This window comes from Xyrauchen texanus, chromosome 13 (genome assembly GCF_025860055.1).
Source record: "Xyrauchen texanus isolate HMW12.3.18 chromosome 13, RBS_HiC_50CHRs, whole genome shotgun sequence".
Taxonomy (NCBI): domain Eukaryota; kingdom Metazoa; phylum Chordata; class Actinopteri; order Cypriniformes; family Catostomidae; genus Xyrauchen; species Xyrauchen texanus.
Window position 1 is genome coordinate 47,214,155 of NC_068288.1, and position 19,867 is coordinate 47,234,021.

The window sequence follows — 19,867 nt, forward strand, 5'->3', positions numbered from 1 at the left end:
TCCCTCTCACTGCACACTTACTAACTGCACACACACACACTCACTACACACACACAGACGCTCACTGCACACTTACTAACTGCACACACACACACTCACTACACACACACAGACGCTCACTGCACACTTACTAACTGCACACTTACTAACTGCACACACACACACACTGATGCTCACTGCACACTCATTCATTGCACGCACACACACACAGATGCTCACTGCACACACACACACACACACACACACACTGATGCTCACTGCACACACACACACTCCCTCTCACTGCACACTTACTAACTGCACACACACACACTCACTACACACACACAGACGCTCACTGCACACTTACTAACTGCACACTTACTAACTGCACACACACACACACTGATGCTCACTGCACACTCATTCATTGCACGCACACACACACACAGATGCTCACTGCACACACACACACACACACACACACAGATGCTCACTGCACACACACACACTCCCTCTCACTGCACACTTACTAACTGCACACTTACTAACTGCACACACACACACACACACACACACACTCACACACTGATACTCACTGCGCACACACACACACACACACACTGATACTCACTGCACACACACACACACACACACACTGATACTCACTGCGCGCACACACACACACACACACACACACACACACACTGATGCTCACTGCACACACACACACTCCCTCTCACTGCACACTTACTAACTGCACACTTACTAACTGCACACACACACACACACACACACACTCACACACTGATACTCACTGCGCACACACACACACACACACACTCACACACTGATACTCACTGCGCACACACACACACACACTGATACTCACTGCACACACACACACACACACACACACACACACACACACACACTCACACACCGATACTCACTGCGCACACACACACACACACTGATACTCACTGCACACACACACACACACACACACACACTCTCTCTCTCTCACAATGCACACACACTCCCTCTCACTGCACACACACACTGACGCTCACACACACACTGACGCTCACACACTGCATACTCCCACTCACTGCACACACGCACATACACATGTACTCACTGCACAGAGTAGAGACAGTGCAACAACAAAAGGAGTGGTTCAGCACTGGACTGCAGCACATCTCAGTGTGTTTTACCTGTAATGTTGCAGTTCCCAGTACAGCAGTCTGAGTGTCATCTTCTTCATCATCACAGGCCCTTTTGGCTCCAGCAGCCCTGTCTCTCTCATTGAGATGTCAATCAAAACCTCCACGCAAACGAGGAAACATGCAGCCACCGCCAAACACCCCTAATGTCCACGAGACCCCTCACACACATATACAACACCATGAACATCCAACGCTGTGCACCCTGTTACAAAACGCCACATGAAAAGTGTGTGTGCGTATCAGGAGGCTAATTGTCCTACTGAGCTCTTTCAAATCTCATCACACAAACACATTGCCAACAGAGTAGGTGAAGCGGTGATGTCACTCACGTCACATGACCAGCTACTGTTACATAAACAGCCAGTGAAGATTAGAACATCGGCCAATCAGGTGTTCCAGTTTGGACCACACACCATATGCAAGACCCCACCTCCTCATTATCATATCATCTATATTTAATTAACAGCCAGTTTTAATTTATTTTCTACATGAACTAGTGACTATTATTGGCGAGTATTACTCTGCATGCTTTGTCTGGTCGCATCGGCTCATGGTAACACACACACACACACACACGCACACACACACACACACACACACACAGCATGAGTCCAGCGTCCACATCTACAGGACAAAGACACAGCTGGACACGTGCGCTCCATGCACTGGTATCTAAACATACAAAACAAGAGGGCATGCATGCACATGAACAGCTGACCATACAGAAGCCAAACCTCATGAAGATGATGCACGAGTGTTAATCTACATTATAACAGCATGTGTGAGCTGAGAGGAAGTCTGTTTGAATGCGTAATGAGAAAGATGCAGAACAAAGATGGCAGCGACGTGGGTAAAGACCCATAATCCCCTTCACCAACATCCTCACTAACACGAGAGGAAGACACAGTGCCCTTCAAGTGGAGTCGGACATATGGGAAATATCATTATAATGATGTATTCCGAGCACCTGAATGACCCAGCAAAGTCATATTAATGAGCGGAAACTTCGGAATTATAGACGATACCAGAGTTTTCCAGTTGGAATGTTGGAAGGGCGTGATGACGTGAAAGTCTGTACTTTTTAAAAAAATATGAATTTGCTAAATATGACTTATCCTTCACGGTTTAAGCAAATTAATGAATCATTTGTTAGATCCCATACATAAATCATATCTGTGTATAAGTGATGATGCAGGTTTTGCCGTCGTGCATTGTGCATTTGTTTGAGTTTGGCTTCTTCCGTATTTTGTTTTCCACTTGATACGTGGCGTGACGTAGTAACAAAAGCCCGACTTCGAGGAACGAGATTACACGTTCACGTACATTTACACATTTGGCAGATGCTTTTATCCAAAGTGACTTACAGTGCACTTATTACAGGGACAATCCCCCCGGAGCAACCTGGAGTTAAGTGTCTTACTCAAGGACACAATGGTGGTGGCTGTGGGGATCAAACCAGCAACCTTCTGATTACCAATGTATTATACAGAGCACTTATTACAGGGACAATCCCCCCGGAGCAACCTGGAGTTAAGTGTCTTACTCAAGGACACAATGGTGGTGACTGTGGGGATCAAACCAGCAACCTTCTGATTACCAATGTATTATACAGAGCACTTATTACAGGGACAATCCCCGGAGCAACCTGGAGTTAAGTGTCTTACTCAAGGACACAATGGTGGTGGCTGTGGGGATCAAACCAGCAACCTTCTGATTACCAATGTATTATACAGAGCACTTATTACAGGGACAATCCCCGAGCAACCTGGAGTTAAGTGTCTTACTCAAGGACACAATGGTGGTGACTGTGGGGATCAAACCAGCAACCTCCTGATTACCAATGTATTATACAGTGCACTTATTACAGGGACAATCCCCGAGCAACCTGGAGTTAAGTGTCTTACTCAAGGACACAATGGTGGTGACTGTGGGGATCAAACCAGTAACCTTCTGAGTACCAATGTATTATACAGAGCACTTATTACAGGGACAATCCCCCCCGGAGCAACCTGGAGTTAAGTGTCTTACTCAAGGACACAATGGTGGTGACTGTGGGGTTCAAACCAGCAACCTTCTGAGTACCAATGTATTATACAGAGCACTTATTACAGGGACAATCCCCCCGGAGCAACCTGGAGTTAAGTGCCTTACTCAAGGACACAATGGTGGTGACTGTGGGGATCAAACCAGCAACCTTCTGATTACCAGTTATGTGCTTTAACCCACTACACCACTACATTCTTGTCTGTCTGTAACGTAATGGAGCAATAATTATCGAGTAATCCATTACTTTGTTGAAGGGGGTCAAAATTATAATTTGTTGTTGCATTATAATGATGCGAGTCCAAAAATGGGGAATAAATCCCGGTGTTGTTTTTCCAAAGTTAGAGTGACTCCAGAAGTATCAAAGATTTAGTTTCAAAACAAACTTTCCTTTTTGAGTCTACATTTTTAAGGCCCTAGCTGGTTTAATCACAGAGATTAAATGACCATAAATGACCTATTTTCAATGGTCGAAACAGGAGTGTATTGGGAAGAGAAATCGGCCCGGGAGTTAACATAGAAACTTGCCCAAACGTTGTTTGGGGGGATGGGGGGGTCACAGTCGACGGCCCGGTTCTCCCAATGGCCAGTACCGCCCCTAACAGCCTCAAAGTGCGTCACCCCCACCGGGAAAATGCCCGGTATGCCAGATTACCAGTCCAGCCCTGGTTGAAAACCAAATGTGAGTCACATGGTATGAAGCTAGCTTTTCTTCTGGTGTGAAGTACAAATAATGTAGAAACTAGAAATTTACCTTTATTTATTCACATAAAACAAAGTCAAAATCTTGATGCAGATATACATCATTATTTTATTTATTTACTTTTACTCCACAATCTGTAACGCTCAATTCCCAATGTGCTCTAAATCCTCATCCGGGTGGTGGAGGATGAATCTCAGTTGCCTCAGCGTCTGAGACTGCCAATCCGCACATCTCATCACGTGACTTGTTGAGCGTTACCATGGAGACGTAGGCGTGTGGAGGCTTCATGCTATTCTCCACGACATCCACACACAACTCACCACACACCCCACCGAGGCGAGAACCACATTATAGTGACCATGAGGAGGTTACCCCATGTGACTCTACCCTCCCTAGCAACCGGGCCAATTTGGTTGCTAAGGAGACCTGACTGGAGTCACTCACCACACGCCCCACCGAGAGTGAGAACCACATTATAGTGACCACGAGGAGGTTACCCCATGTGACTCTACCCTCCCTAGCAACCGGGCCAATTTGGTTTCTAAGGAGACCTGACTGGAGTCACTCACCACACACCCCACCGAGAGCGAGAACCACATTATAGTGACCATGAGGAGGTTACCCCATGTGACTCTACCCTCCCTTGCAACCGGGCCAATTTGGTTGCTAAGGAGACCTGACTGGAGTCACTCACCACACGCCCCACCGAGAGTGAGAACCACATTATAGTGACCACGAGGAGGTTACCCCATGTGACTCTACCCTCCTAGCAACCGGGCCAATTTGGTTGCTAAGGAGACCTGACTGGAGTCACTCACCACACGCCCCACCGAGAGCTGAGAACCACATTATAGTGACCATGAGGAGGTTACCCCATGTGACTCTACCCTCCCTAGCAACCGGGCCAATTTGGTTGCTAAGGAGACCTGACTGGAGTCACTCACCACACGCCCACCGAGGCGAGAACCACATTATAGTGACCATGAGGAGGTTACCCCATGTGACTCTACCCTCCCTAGCAACCAAGCCAATTTGGTTGCTAAGGAGACTCAGAGTCACTCAGCACACCCTGGATTCAAACTCAGGACTCCAGCGGTGATAGTCAGTGCCAATACTCGCTCAGATACACAGACCCCTGATATCCACCATTATTAATAGTAAGTGACAGATGCAGCTCTTCCCTTGAGATTCACTCTTCTGTAAATATTGATACATTTAATAATTGGCTTTCATCATCTGTGGATTTCTTTCCCCATTAAAAAAACTACATTTTGAGCCAGGAAGCTCAATGCGGTGTCAAATGCAAGTAAATGAGGGTTATTAATCATGTGAGCTCTTTGTATATGAGACGGTCAGATGGAAGCTCTCTGAAACATTCTCAAATCATAATCATCAGCAAGCAATCAATAAAGCAAAACATATAATGTATTATTAGAGTGCAAAATAAAAGCCTTTTCTCTTGCGGTCTCAGACATTTGGACTGTCAATCAAACAGCAGAACGAGTTGTTTGTGTTTCTCAGTCATCAACAAACGCACCCGACAGTTTCCACCAATCACAGCGGAGATAGACCAGAAGACTTATCGGCAACAAAGCAAACCACACCTTTCATTCAGCCAATCATAGCGCAGAGAAGCCTGATGCGGTTTAATTCTGCATCAGTAATGATGACCTAGTACACTGTGTGACTATACATTGTGTGTGTGCGCGCGTGCATAACCTACATATCACAAATGCACCAGCGATGAAATGGACTGCTTCATAAACATGCAACATTATTCATGCAAAGATTAAAAGATTACACAAATAAAAAGTGAGTAAATGTGCACACTGATATTAATACTCCAAATGTTATTTTAACAATGCAATGAACCTGCAAGCACAGAAAGACATCTGGATCATTAATATCAGTGTACATGCACTTTATTACTCTACACGTGTTGCACCGTGTCCAGCACATGTACACAACTGCATCTGCACTGTATGATGAACGCAGACGGATGCTCAGACTAAATAACCTGCACAAGCGTGATGATGCCAGCTGTTGGCATCTACAGGAACTTCATATAACAGCCACATGTTCCACAACAGATCTTCAGAGATCATGAGACGTCCACGGAGGAGCTTGAAGAGCATCCAGTAAAGTTATGGTCGGAGTAAAAGAATAAAAGCCTCTGGGTGTGAACACCGCAGCAAGGGTGACGTAACACACACGGGGACGCCACAGAAGGCAGCGAGGGCAAGTAATGCAAGACCAAATCAAACACTGAAAGCACTTCGATGAGAGAAACAGACAAATAATCACGTCTGAGAAACGTTCCTAATGACAAATGAATTTTGGATGATTATTATAATGAGGTTTCACTCATGCAAGAAGACTTGATGAGATGATGTCATGTTCACAGATTCATTCAGTTCTTTGATCATCTGATGATTTGACTGGATCAATCTGATCACATCAACATCTGTGATGTCATCAATTCATCAGTTTATAATCACAGCTTCATCTCACAAACACAATCATATGACAACATGAGTGTGTGTTTGTATGTGTGTGTGTGTGTGTGAGTTTGTGTGTGTTTGTATTAGTATGCATGTGTGTGTGAATGTGTGAGTGTGTGTGAATGTGTGTGAGTATTAGTATGCATGTGTGTGTGTGTGTGAGTTTGTGTGTGTTTGTATTAGTATGCATGTGTGTGTGAATGTGTGAGAATGTGTGTGAGTATTAGTATGCATGTGTGAGTGTGTGTGAGTTTGTGTGTGTTTGTATTAGTATGCATGTGTGTGTGAATGTGTGAGAATGTGTGTGAGTATTAGTATGCATGTGTGTGAGTTTGTGTGTGTTTGTATTAGTATGCATGTGTGTGTGAATGTGTGAGAATGTGTGTGATTATTAGTATGCATGTGTGAGTGTGTGTGAGTTTGTGTGTGTTTGTATTAGTATGCATGTGTGTGTGAATGTGTGAGAATGTGTGTGAGTATTAGTATGCATGTGTGAGTGTGTGTGAGTTTGTGTGTGTTTGTATTAGTATGCATGTGTGTGTGGAATGTGTGAGAATGTGTGTGAGTATTAGTATGCATGTGTGAGTGTGTGTGAGTTTGTGTGTGTTTGTATTAGTATGCATGTGTGTGTGAATGTGTGAGAATGTGTGTGAGTATTAGTATGCATGTGTGAGTGTGTGTGAGTTTGTGTGTGTTTGTATTAGTATGCATGTGTGTGTGAATGTGTGAGAATGTGTGTGAGTATTAGTATGCATGTGTGAGTGTGTGTGAGTTTGTGTGTGTTTGTATTAGTATGCATGTGTGTGTGAATGTGTGAGTGTGTGTGAGTATTAGTATGCATGTGTGAGTGTGTGTGAGTTTGTGTGTGTTTGTATTAGTATGCATGTGTGAGTGAATGTGTGAGAATGTGTGTGAGTATTAGTATGCATGTGTGAGTGTGTGTGAGTTTGTGTGTGTTTGTATTAGTATGCATGTGTGTGTGAATGTGTGAGAATGTGTGTGAGTATTAGTATGCATGTGTGAGTGTGTGTGAGTTTGTGTGTGTTTGTATTAGTATGCATGTGTGTGTGAATGTGTGAGAATGTGTGTGAGTATTAGTATGCATGTGTGAGTGTGTGTGAGTTTGTGTGTGTTTGTATTAGTATGCATGTGTGTGTGAATGTGTGAGAATGTGTGTGAGTATTAGTATGCATGTGTGAGTGTGTGTGAGTTTGTGTGTGTTTGTATTAGTATGCATGTGTGTGTGTGAATGTGTGAGAATGTGTGTGAGTATTAGTATGCATGTGTGAGTGTGTGTGAGTTTGTGTGTGTTTGTATTAGTATGCATGTGTGTGTGAATGTGTGAGAATGTGTGTGAGTATTAGTATGCATGTGTGAGTGTGTGTGAGTTTGTGTGTGTTTGTATTAGTATGCATGTGTGTGTGAATGTGTGAGAATGTGTGTGAGTATTAGTATGCATGTGTGAGTGTGTGTGAGTTTGTGTGTGTTTGTATTAGTATGCATGTGTGTGTGAATGTGTGAGTGTGTGTGAATGTGTGTGAGTATTAGTATGCATGTGTGAGTGTGTGTGAGTGTGTGTGTGTTTGTATTAGTATGCATGTGTGTGTGAATGTGTGAGAATGTGTGTGAGTATTAGTATGCATGTGTGAGTGTGTGTGAGTTTGTGTGTGTGTGTGTTTGTATTAGTATGCATGTGTGTGTGAATGTGTGAGAATGTGTGTGAGTATTAGTATGCATGTGTGAGTGTGTGTGAGTTTGTGTGTGTTTGTATTAGTATGCATGTGTGTGTGAATGTGTGAGTGTGTGTGAGTATTAGTATGCATGTGTGAGTGTGTGTGAGTTTGTGTGTGTTTGTATTAGTATGCATGTGTGTGTGAATGTGTGTGAGTATTAGTATGCATGTGTGAGTGTGTGTGAGTTTGTGTGTGTTTGTATTAGTATGCATGTGTGTGTGAATGTGTGAGAATGTGTGTGAGTATTAGTATGCATGTGTGAGTGTGTGTGAGTTTGTGTGTGTTTGTATTAGTATGCATGTGTGTGTGAATGTGTGTGAGTATTAGTATGCATGTGTGAGTGTGTGTGAGTTTGTGTGTGTTTGTATTAGTATGCATGTGTGTGTGAATGTGTGAATGTGTGTGAATGTGTGTGAGTATTAGTATGCATGTGTGAGTGTGTGTGAGTTTGTGTGTGTTTGTATTAGTATGCATGTGTGTGTGAATGTGTGTGAGTATTAGTATGCATGTGTGAGTGTGTGTGAGTAGTTGTATGTATGTGTTTGTATGAGTGTGTGTGTGTATGTTTGAGTGAGTGTGTGTTTGTATGTATTTTTGAGTGAGTGTGTGTTTGGATGTATGTGTGTGTTTGTATTAGTATGTATGTGTGAGAGTGTGTGAGTAGTTGTATGTATGTATGTGTTTGTATGAGTGTGTGTGTGTATGTTTGAGTTAGTGAGTGTCTGTGTGCAACTGTTACATCACAGTTGGCAACAATGGAAGGAAAATGGTAATATCCATACAATAGTTGTCAAGGCAACATCAAGGAAGAACCAAGTAGAAAAACCACACAAGCCACTCACTGTGTGTGTGTGTGTGTGTGTGTGTGTGTGAAGGATTGAGAAACTCAAACACACTTTCAAATGAATTTAGATGACAATGTATGAAAGTATGTCTCATCAGCTCTTCTATTTGTATTCGTCTCTCAATGGTTGTGTAATTTTCACTGCGATGACATCACATTACACTGGTCGAGTGCTCACACGTGTGTGTTTGTGTAAAGACAATGGAGATAATTCACATTTTCCACAATGTTAAATTATTTTCATGATAATTAAGCACAATATTAATTGTCATGAAAATAATGTCACAATGCAAATGTCTTAAAACAGTCTTTATTTTCATTACACAAAATACTATGTTTGAGTTGGAGGAAAGCGAGACCATCTTCACCTGTTGGCAAACACATGCATCTCAGTGAGTGTAGGGTGCAGGGCATATAGCAACCGTTGCCAAGGTGTGTTGAGTGGTTGTCGTCTCAGAGCGAGTGATCTGATTGGCTAGAGTCCAGTCTGATCTCTTACATAACCGTCAGGAGCAAGTCGAGCATCACACACAATGATTCTATTACACAAACACATTAACATGTTAATAAACCACATTAAAGGGACAGTTCAACAAAAATGCAAATTGTCATCATTTCCTCACCCTCATGTCATCCCAGATGTGTGCGACTTTCTTTCTTCAGCAGAACACAAAATGAAGATTTTTAGAAGAATATTTCAGCTCTGTTGGTCCATACAATGCAAGTGAATGGTGACCAGAACTTTGAAGCTCCAAAAAGCACATAAAGGCAGAATAAAAGTAATCCACTGGATTGCACTAAGCAACAAGAGTCTCTGCCTTCTACATGCATTGCTCTCATTCACTCTTCTGTCCACAGAGACACACTGTGATGAGCACATCTAGAGCTCATTATCCTCATGCGTGCTTTGAGCAGCACATACATGAAGCACAGCTGAGCAACTGACAACTGTATAGATCAGACCTTCCTCACAACATCTCTGGAAATAATCCCACAGAACTATCAGTGCTCTGGATGAAACCCAGATAGTTCATGTGTAAAGCAGGTGTACAGTCAGTGTGTTTTCTGCACACATGTGAAGTAATGAACATCAGATGTGTGAAACACCCACTGAGACACACGCAGAGCTGTTCACTGACTCGACTTAACTGGAGAGAGATGAAGACACACGGTTGGTCAGCGCTGGTCCTGCTGAAGCCCCACAGTGTGTGAATGTAAAGACACTTCCCATATTAATAAAGATAATAACAGAGTGACGTGTGTGTGGTCACATGTGACAATGAGCCGTTTCCATCTCCAGCAGCACACAGACACACTCACAGTAAATCACATGATTATTACTGCAGAGAGAGTGAACACTGCCACCTACAGGACACACACACACACACACACACACACACACACACACACACACACACACACACACACACACACACACACACACGCTATACACATGCACTCACACACGCTATACACATGCACTCACACACGCTATACACATGCACTCACACACACACACACACACACACGCTATACACATGCACTCACACACGCTATACACATGCACTCACACACGCTATACACATGCACTCACACACACACACACACACACGCTATACACATGCACTCACACACGCTATACACATGCACTCACACACGCTATACACATGCACTCACACACGCTATACACATGCACTCACACACGCTATAATCATGCACTCACACACGCTATAATCATGCACTCACACACGCTATAATCATGCACTCACACACGCTATAATCATGCACTCACACACACACACGCTATACACATGCACTCACACACACAAACACAGACAGACAGACAGACACACACACAAACACAGACAGACAGACAGACACACACACAAACACAGACAGACAGACAGACACACACACAAACACAGACAGACAGACAGACACACACACAAACACAGACAGACACACACACACACAAACAGACACACACGAACACAGACAGACACACACACACGAACACAGACAGACACACACGAACACAGACACACGCGCGCTATACACATGTACTCACACATGCACTCACACAAACACACACTCTCACACACAGTCAGACAGAGACACACACGCAGACACGCAGACACGCACACACACACACGCACACAGACACGCGCGCGCACACACACACGCACGCAGACACACACAGACAGACACTATAATGATGATAATCACTGAAATATAACTCATGGTTGGAGGTGAATGAGGGGAGCATGTATGTGCTGCAGAGTTGCGTTCACAATGAAGTGAACTCAACACTGAGATTTCAGAGGTCATGTGCAGCACTCATAGATGACACTGTTCTTGCCTAAAGATTCAGAAGACTGAAACAAAGACAGGGAACCCTTTACATACGTGTTCCACGAGACTGCACGCCTCCAAACAAACAGCGCGTCAGACATGTGCATAGACGGCTTTTCTGTCATCTGTTCTTAATATGATAGTGTCTAACAGCATTTCTTGTGTCATTCTGGAGACATCTTACAGTTACCCACCGTGCCCCTTTTACCCCGTGTAAAATTCACACGGGTGTCACTCGCTTGTACCGAGTAAAACCGTAACGCCGTACAACATGGCAACACTAATGGTGACTGAGACAGAGATGACGAGAAAACAAAAACAAAGACTGTTGACAGCTGACGCTAACAGAGTTTACAGCAGCCTCAGATCATTCAAGTAATCAATCAGTGCCAATGCAGATCAATGTTTCCTGCAGCGGAGATCTGATATGCAGAACTGCATGAACGCCCCTCACATCACTGCTGCAGTGGATCGGCGGACAGGAAGTCACATGAGCAGCTGCACTGAATCACAATATTTCCAGCAAACTGACAATATTCTGTTTATATCTCGATTATTATGTATCTGCTCTAAAATGGCTCAAAAGTTTTTTTTTTTTTATGATGAACAAATATTTCATCCAAACAGCCACTGCAGTCGAGTAGATTCAATATTTGAAAGACATTAAATTCATTTTTCATTAAATAAACACAAGGGAGAATTAAATTCAATCATTTTCATTGATATGCACTTTATATTTCATACACAAGGTTTATAGTAGCTTAATACAAATGATGATTTACCTTCAAATGTTTGTGCTGTGCAAAGCAAACATTGAATAATACTCAATTATTACTGTGAGTCACGTCAGGGTTTATTATCATAATATAATGCTGAATTATCATTATTATGCCATTAGATTTGTGTTATACAAAAGTTATATATTTCTGTCCTGTTTACTTCACCTCCACATGGGGACTTTTATTTTGACACAGTAAGTGCTGTTGTATTTACTTCGACTTTTCAAGGAGCTTTTATTTTGACATTTCCTGAAACGCTGTAATCGTTTCCTTTTCCGTTATAAGGAACACATTTGTATAATAACGTAACTGTTACTAATATTTGCATTACAAATACTTGAACCTGCATTACTTTGATTTAAAATCACACACAGACCGTTTATCAGTCTTTAAATCACAGCCTTTTGTGGATTAATAATCACACATGACAAACACAACATTGTGATGTCATTTTGTTTAATTGTGCATTAAATTAGTCTACTGATGCGCTCTTGATGAAACTTAAAGGAGACCTATTATGCCCCTTTTTACAGTATGTCATATAAGTCTCAGGTGTCCCCAGAATGTGTGTGAAGTGTCAGCTCATAATACCCCACGGATTATTTATTATATCATGTTCGAACGTTTATTATATCACGTTACGCTGTCGTTTTGACATATTGCGGAACCATTTTGTGGTCCGTTTTGCATAATGCGGCGGCTCATTTTAGCTTATCACAGGCCATTTCGCAGCCGACCCACCGGTCCGCTCGGTTGTACTGTATGTACATCACTCAGGGGAGGAGCTATGATAACATGGTGGAGTCCGTCACCAGAGGTGGGCGTGGCCTGCTCTAACGTGTCGTCACTTTAGAGTAGGAAAAGCGTTCATTTTGACACTGTTTTTGATGAATAGAACTATAAGAAACAGGAGTGAGAGGACTTTTATCATTATAGGGTGTTTGTGTACACACATTTATGTACAAACACCATGTCAATGTCAATTTTGCATAATAGGTCCCCTTTAATGGCATTAAAATCATTGCGATATTGGTCAATTTTACATCGTCAGCAAAATAATCTCGATTATATCATTAATATTCGACATATCGTCCAGCCCTAAATCGCAGTACAGCGCACTCCTGCATACTGCAGCATCACAAGTGTGACACGCACTGCTTCTGCTGAGTCACTGACAGATGCGTCACTATGGCAACCAGACAGGCAGCTCTCATCACTGCAGACAAAGACAGAAACATTACTCTATAGATCACACCTGACCTCACCTGTGACAGGAGGCACACTTCCTGTAAACTTGCACAAGTGAGAGGACACACAGGAAACTGGGAAGTTTGAGGAGAGAGACATGAAGACACAGAAAGAGGGCATAAAAAGAGGAAAGACAAACAGGATGGAGGACGAGTTCTCTGGAGACGAGCTGATATATTTAGAGACGTTAGACTGACCCGACATTGACCAGAAACAGCACCGCCTGAAGTACAGAACACTACAACTCATTCAAGGACATAAAAGTACAATAAAACACCATTTATGAAACCACTTTAATTTTTGAAACCTAATTTAATTATATATTAAATTATTTGATATATATTTAAATATATTAATATTTAAATAAAATATATTTGATATATATTTAAATAAATATATTAATATTTAAATAAAAATATATTTGTTAAATATTTAAATAAATATATTAATATTTAAATAAAATGTATTTTATAAATATCAAATATATTTTATTTAAATATATATTAAATAAAATATATTTGATATATATTTAAATAAATATATTAATATTTAAATAAAATATATTTTATATATATTTAAATTAAATATATTAAGTAATATTATTTAAATATAATACAATATTTAAATAAAATATAATAGTGTCTGGACAGGATGATTTTCATTACATAATTAATATAATGATAATTTAAGGGGTGTAAACCTGTGCCTAACTGACAAATTTGTCCTGCTCGTGTTTCAGGAATAAGGTCCAATTAGTTTTAAACTGCTTGATTTGCTAAATTTGTAGCGTCATCAAAGCGTAGTGTTAATTCAGATCAACTTTGGGCCACATTTGGACAGTCACCTCAATATCAGCAAGATACCTGATTTCATACTCAACCATACAGACGTTTAATTGGGATATAGTCAGTAATATCCACTGGATAGTAATAGTATATCAAGTAAGCATGAAATATGACATTTACCTGTCATCATCTCCACCGGTTGAAACGGCTGCAGCACTGGCATCCGATACGAGTGGCACCTGCATCAGACTGTCCTCGCGAGACCCATCATTCCTCCTGCAGCCAGTCGTGGCAGAGAAAGCAGCTGGTGATGCTGTAACAGCAGACGCTGGGCATCTTCCAGCTGTGAGGCTGTCACAGCACTCATGCCACTGTAGGAGACACCCGATGGGGAACCCGTGTTCCCTGCTGACCCAGTACTGCGTGGGCGACCGGTATCGCAGCTCCATGCAGCAGTGACTGCGCTGCTACAGATGAAGGCATGTTGGATCCAGGCGGAACTGAACTTGTGGGCCGAAGACAGCTGGGGAGCAGGCTGCTGTTCTGGAGTGCACTTGAGCCGTGGTGATCGTGCCCATCTGAGGGGCGAGAGCCTGCAGTCTTGGAGACACGGGTTGAGGAACAGCCACTGGGGCACCTACAGGAAGTCCAGGTATGCCAATGGGCACTGGAGTCGCTTCGAGGCGACACGGCAGTTGGAATATGAGGAATCTGGAGAGGCTGAGGAGTGGGCATTTGGGCGTATTCCATTGGTACCTTTTCACACTGTGTGACAGACAGGGCGGGTTTCACATTAGAGGGGTAGCTGCTCTGCATTTGGGGTATTTGACCTTCTACAGAGTAGGATGCCGGCTGTTGGGGTCTAACAGGGGCAGATGAACTCTCTGTGCCAATCATACCCATCACAGTAATTGCCTGGGGGTTGGTGGAGGGAGCAACAGCAGGCTGGAGAATCGGGTGAGTGCTTGGGTCTTGAGGGTGAGGGGCAGAGTGGTGTGCGTCACATCGTCTGTTGGGCGTCTCCACCACCACTGAGAGTGCTTCCAGAAGAGCTGCCACTTCGTGGTCTCATGTTCAGACTGAATAATGGTCTCCACAGTTCTGTGGCGGCTGCTGTTGTGTCTCCAGGCGGGCGTCTTTCTCATAATACTCTGTACACATCCAGCGGCCCTTTCGAAGCTGGCTCGGAGTTGGAATCGAGTTTGACCACCCTGAAGCGAGATGCTGTGGCAGCTGCGATGCGTCTGAGTTTGGGTACGTAGTTGTGGTTGGAGGTGGCAGCTGTGCAGGTGGAACCGTCGCACTTCCTGTGGGGCCTGCTCCACCTCAAGCTCTGTTGCAGTTCCCAAAACACTTCCTGACAATGCTCGTGGGTGACTCACTGCTCGCGGTTCCACCACCGTCCACAACAGCAGCTTGGGTTGATCGTCCACTTGGCTGAGCAGCTGGCGCCGTAGATGCCAATGGCGCAGGCCTCACTTGGGTGGCTGCCACAGGGCGAGCCCCTTGCTCCTTGTGATGTCCATGAGGCTGATGATGGCGTGATGATGGACTCCATTAGCTATGTACCCTTGCTGCGGGTGATGCATGACCGGTTCATTAGCGAGGTGACCCCAGGAGTCTCACCTCCATGCAAGCTATTCAGCGTTTCTTCGGAAGAACTCCTCTCAGGAGCGCCCGTGTCCGTGGCTCGAGAAACAGACACATCAAGGATGTCAGATGAGGAGAGGTCCTCCGTGTGGGACTTCGTCCATGTCATCGTAACTCTCGGTATCGATCCGCAATGCTGTTATTAGCGCTGGCGGACACCTGCTCGTGAGCAGGGCGGCTTGTGATCTGAAAGCGGCTCTTCTTTTTGACCTGTGCCCCAATATTCTGACCCTGAGGGTGGATGCTGAGGCTGTGGGGTGGGTGATGCGGTCCAGGGGATGAAGAGCCGGCGGGGGCCGTCTGATGGTCTTCGGCTGGGGCAACAGGGCAGTTAATACTGACCATGGCACCACTGGTGGGGTTACTGCCCCTGCGGCCAGCAAACACAGATGGGTGGGACATCCTCCTGCTCGAGGGCGTCTCACCAGGCGAGTCTGAGTGATGCATGTGGTGAAATTCACTCTTGATAAGGATGTAAATATGGTAAATACAGTGGAGGGAATACACTAGAGTCTGTGCGATGACGTCGTTAGTAAATCACTTATAGTCCCCATTGACAAAGCACGAGTTTGACACGTCCTACTGCACTGCTTATGATAAATGAGTATTTATAATCAATAATCTCGCCCTCACAGCAGACTAACGACAGCTATCTCCCGGTTAGCACATTAAAAGCGCCTGCTGGCTAACTGCTCAGTCTTTAAAACACAAACTATATCCATTATCATCATCACTCCTGATATATTTACACAAGTTCACACACTGATCTGTGTGACACACATCAGCTGCAGCTCAATGCCGGTGTATAAATCATAAACAGTCATCACCTCAGAACGCTTTATTCGCTCAATATCCACAGAAATGATCCCACACGGCGGTTTATTCGTATCTGACGGCGGTATCTCGTCTCTAATCACGGTACAGACGGTGAAACGGCTTCATTCGGAGGTTTGCTGTCTCATCCTCAACACATCACTGTGGTTAGCACGCTAACCGACGGAGCTAGCAGCTGTGATGACGGCAGCAGGGGGCGGGGTTGTAGGGGACATGACACGCCCATCAGTGTGACGCTGATCCCAGATCAGATAGGCAGAACGTTCTAAAGTGTCGCTGTAGTGAGAGCGGCTGATCTCAGACCGGCTGCTGCTGCGAGTTCTGCGGCGTCTGACGGAGAGACTGGATGCTCAAAACTGGCTGATTGGTACAAATAAAACGTAATTATAATACATACGTACATTTAATATTTACATATTTCACATTGAATAATTTAGGGGCAATAATTTATTTGTTGATTTACACATAGAAAAAATTATATTAATATATAAATTTAATTATTTGTAATAATATTGTGTATATATGTTTGTAAATATGTTGTAAGTTGTTACATAGTATAAATTCGTAGTCATAAAAATATATAATTTTATAAATGTATTAAATAAATGTACACATTTTTTAACAATAATATGACTACAAACAATATTCATTTATTTTTTACACAATACAAACAATGGACAATCATTTAATTATTTTTAATTATTTGTAATAATATTTAATAATCATGATTATATATAAAAATATGTATTTACAAAACCTACTATTAATAATAATGAAAACAATAATCCGAGAACATATTATTAATTTCTCAATACACATCATGGACAACCATTTATTTGTTTCTCACGTCTAACAAAGAAAAACTAAAATAAATGTTAATCATCACTATTTTAGTTAAAAAAATATTTATTAAAATATAGTAACACACACACATATATATACAGGATATGTGCTCTTAATATATTGATTATAACAAGATTTAGATGCCTTTTATAGTTTGTAAATGCAGTTCATATTGTCAATAATGTTACTTTAATTTATAATAGCACAATATAGCTTTTGCAACAAAAGATTCCTCCGTTCACTAAAATAAACAGCAACACTGAGAGAGAGCAGAAACATCTGAGTTAGCCATAGACACATAGATGTGCTTTATTGGTGCAAACACACATTTCATTTACAGATGAGCATCATTAACCCAATATTCATATTATTATGTTGAAGCTCATAGTGTTCCTATCTTTAATAGAGCTCAAACACACATTATATCTGTCTTCATAAATAACTCAAGACTGCTCACAATAGAAAATATTAAATAATGTCCCTTTTTCCACCGTTTTAATTGTAAACAGCTCAGATGAAAATGCTTCAGCATTATGAATGTGCAAATATTTGCAATGCCAATAAAACTGAAACTCATTTCTGTATTTATTATTTTTCTGCAGACAAAAAAGGCACTTTATTGTCATTTATGACTTGTAGCAGGTACACAATCATTGAGCAGATTGACTACATTCTCTTACTGCACACATGAGTTCACTGCTGAGACAGATTCATTCACCCATCAGACACTGTCAGGACTTGTGTGTGTGTGTGTGTCTGTGTGTGTGTGTGTCTGTCTGTGTGTCTGTGTGTGTTACGAAAGAAACCTGCAGGACTTCTCACAAAAGAGTCTTCAGCATCTCCACCCTTCATCATTGAGACACCTGAACAGCTGCAGGTGAAGATGGAGATTATAATGAATAGATTCCATCAACACACCTGCGCTCACGCACGCACACACACGCGCGCTTGCGCACACACACACCTGCACACACACACCTGCACACACACACACACCTGCACACACACACACACACACACGCGCGCTTGCGCACACACACACACCTGCACACACACACACACGCGCGCTTGCGCACACACACACACACACGCGCGCGCATGCACACAAACACACACGCACTCAGACACACACACACACTCAGACACACACATACGCATGCACATAAACACACGCGCACGCTCTCTCTCACACACACACACTCAGACACACACGCGCGCGCGCACGCACAAGTCCAAGCGTCTCCTTTATTTCACACTGGGAATGTTTGTCTGATTCAGTGCATTATGACCAAAAACAATGGAAGCATTAAAGAAATTTATTTAAACTAATTCTTATCTGCCACTCTCTTTGACAGCTCCGATTAATCTATTCAAGATATAGAATTAGTAATATTTCACTAACGCATGAAAAAACAAACAAATGAACTGATAGTATTAACTGTCACTGAGTTTACTTTCTAATAAATGTCCATCAACCCAACACCGGCTACACACATGTGATGCACAAAACTGAATAAACGGATTGTCAATCAACAGGGATTTATTTGACCTTTGCAGGTTTCTTTCCATTCGTCTGATTCATGTGGATGTGTTCTAGCACTCGTCCGTCACGTCACACACGCACGCACACACACACAAGACACAGACATACACCCACACACACAGACAGACACGCACACACACTTACACTGTGTTCTAGCACTCGTCCGTCACGTCACGTCACACACACACACAGAGACACACACTCTCTCACACACACAGACAAACACTCACACACACACGCACACAGAGACACACACTCTCTCACACAGACAAACACTCACACACACACACACACGCACACACACACGCACACAGAGACACACACTCCCTCACACAGACAAACACTCACACACACACACTCACAGAGACACACACTCTCTCACACAGACAAACACTCACACACACACACACACGCACACACACACGCACACAGAGACACACACTCCCTCACACAGACAAACACTCACACACACACACACACGCACACACACACGCACACAGAGACACACACTCCCTCACACAGACAAACACTCACGCACACACACACAGAGACACACACTCTCTCACACAGACAAACACTCACGCACACACACACAGAGACACACACTCTCTCACACAGACAAACACTCACGCACACACACACAGAGACACACACTCTCTCACACAGACAAACACTCACACACACACACACACTCACAGAGACACACACTCTCTCACACAGACAAACACTCACACACACGCACACACACAAACACAGACTCACAGAGACACACACTCCCTCACACAGACAAACACTCACACA

The 19,867-nt window shown here is 43.1% G+C and overlaps 1 protein-coding gene across 2 annotated transcripts in view; it reads right to left on the minus strand.

Annotated features, from left to right (window-relative positions):
- zgc:65895 (uncharacterized protein LOC393546 homolog) overlaps positions 1-15,284 on the minus strand; it is a 25,005-nt gene extending 9,721 nt beyond the window's left edge. Inside the window, exon 1 of one of the 2 annotated variants that reach the window (XM_052140256.1) lies at positions 14,377-15,284. In XM_052140256.1, the coding sequence (XP_051996216.1) occupies positions 14,377-14,645 (269 nt within the window). In that variant the 5' untranslated portion in view covers positions 14,646-15,284. Of the gene's footprint in view, positions 1-1,196; positions 2,379-14,376 lie in introns of those variants that run through there. The other variant, XM_052140258.1, reaches the window with a different exon arrangement.
- Between the last annotated feature and the right edge of the window lie 4,583 nt (positions 15,285-19,867).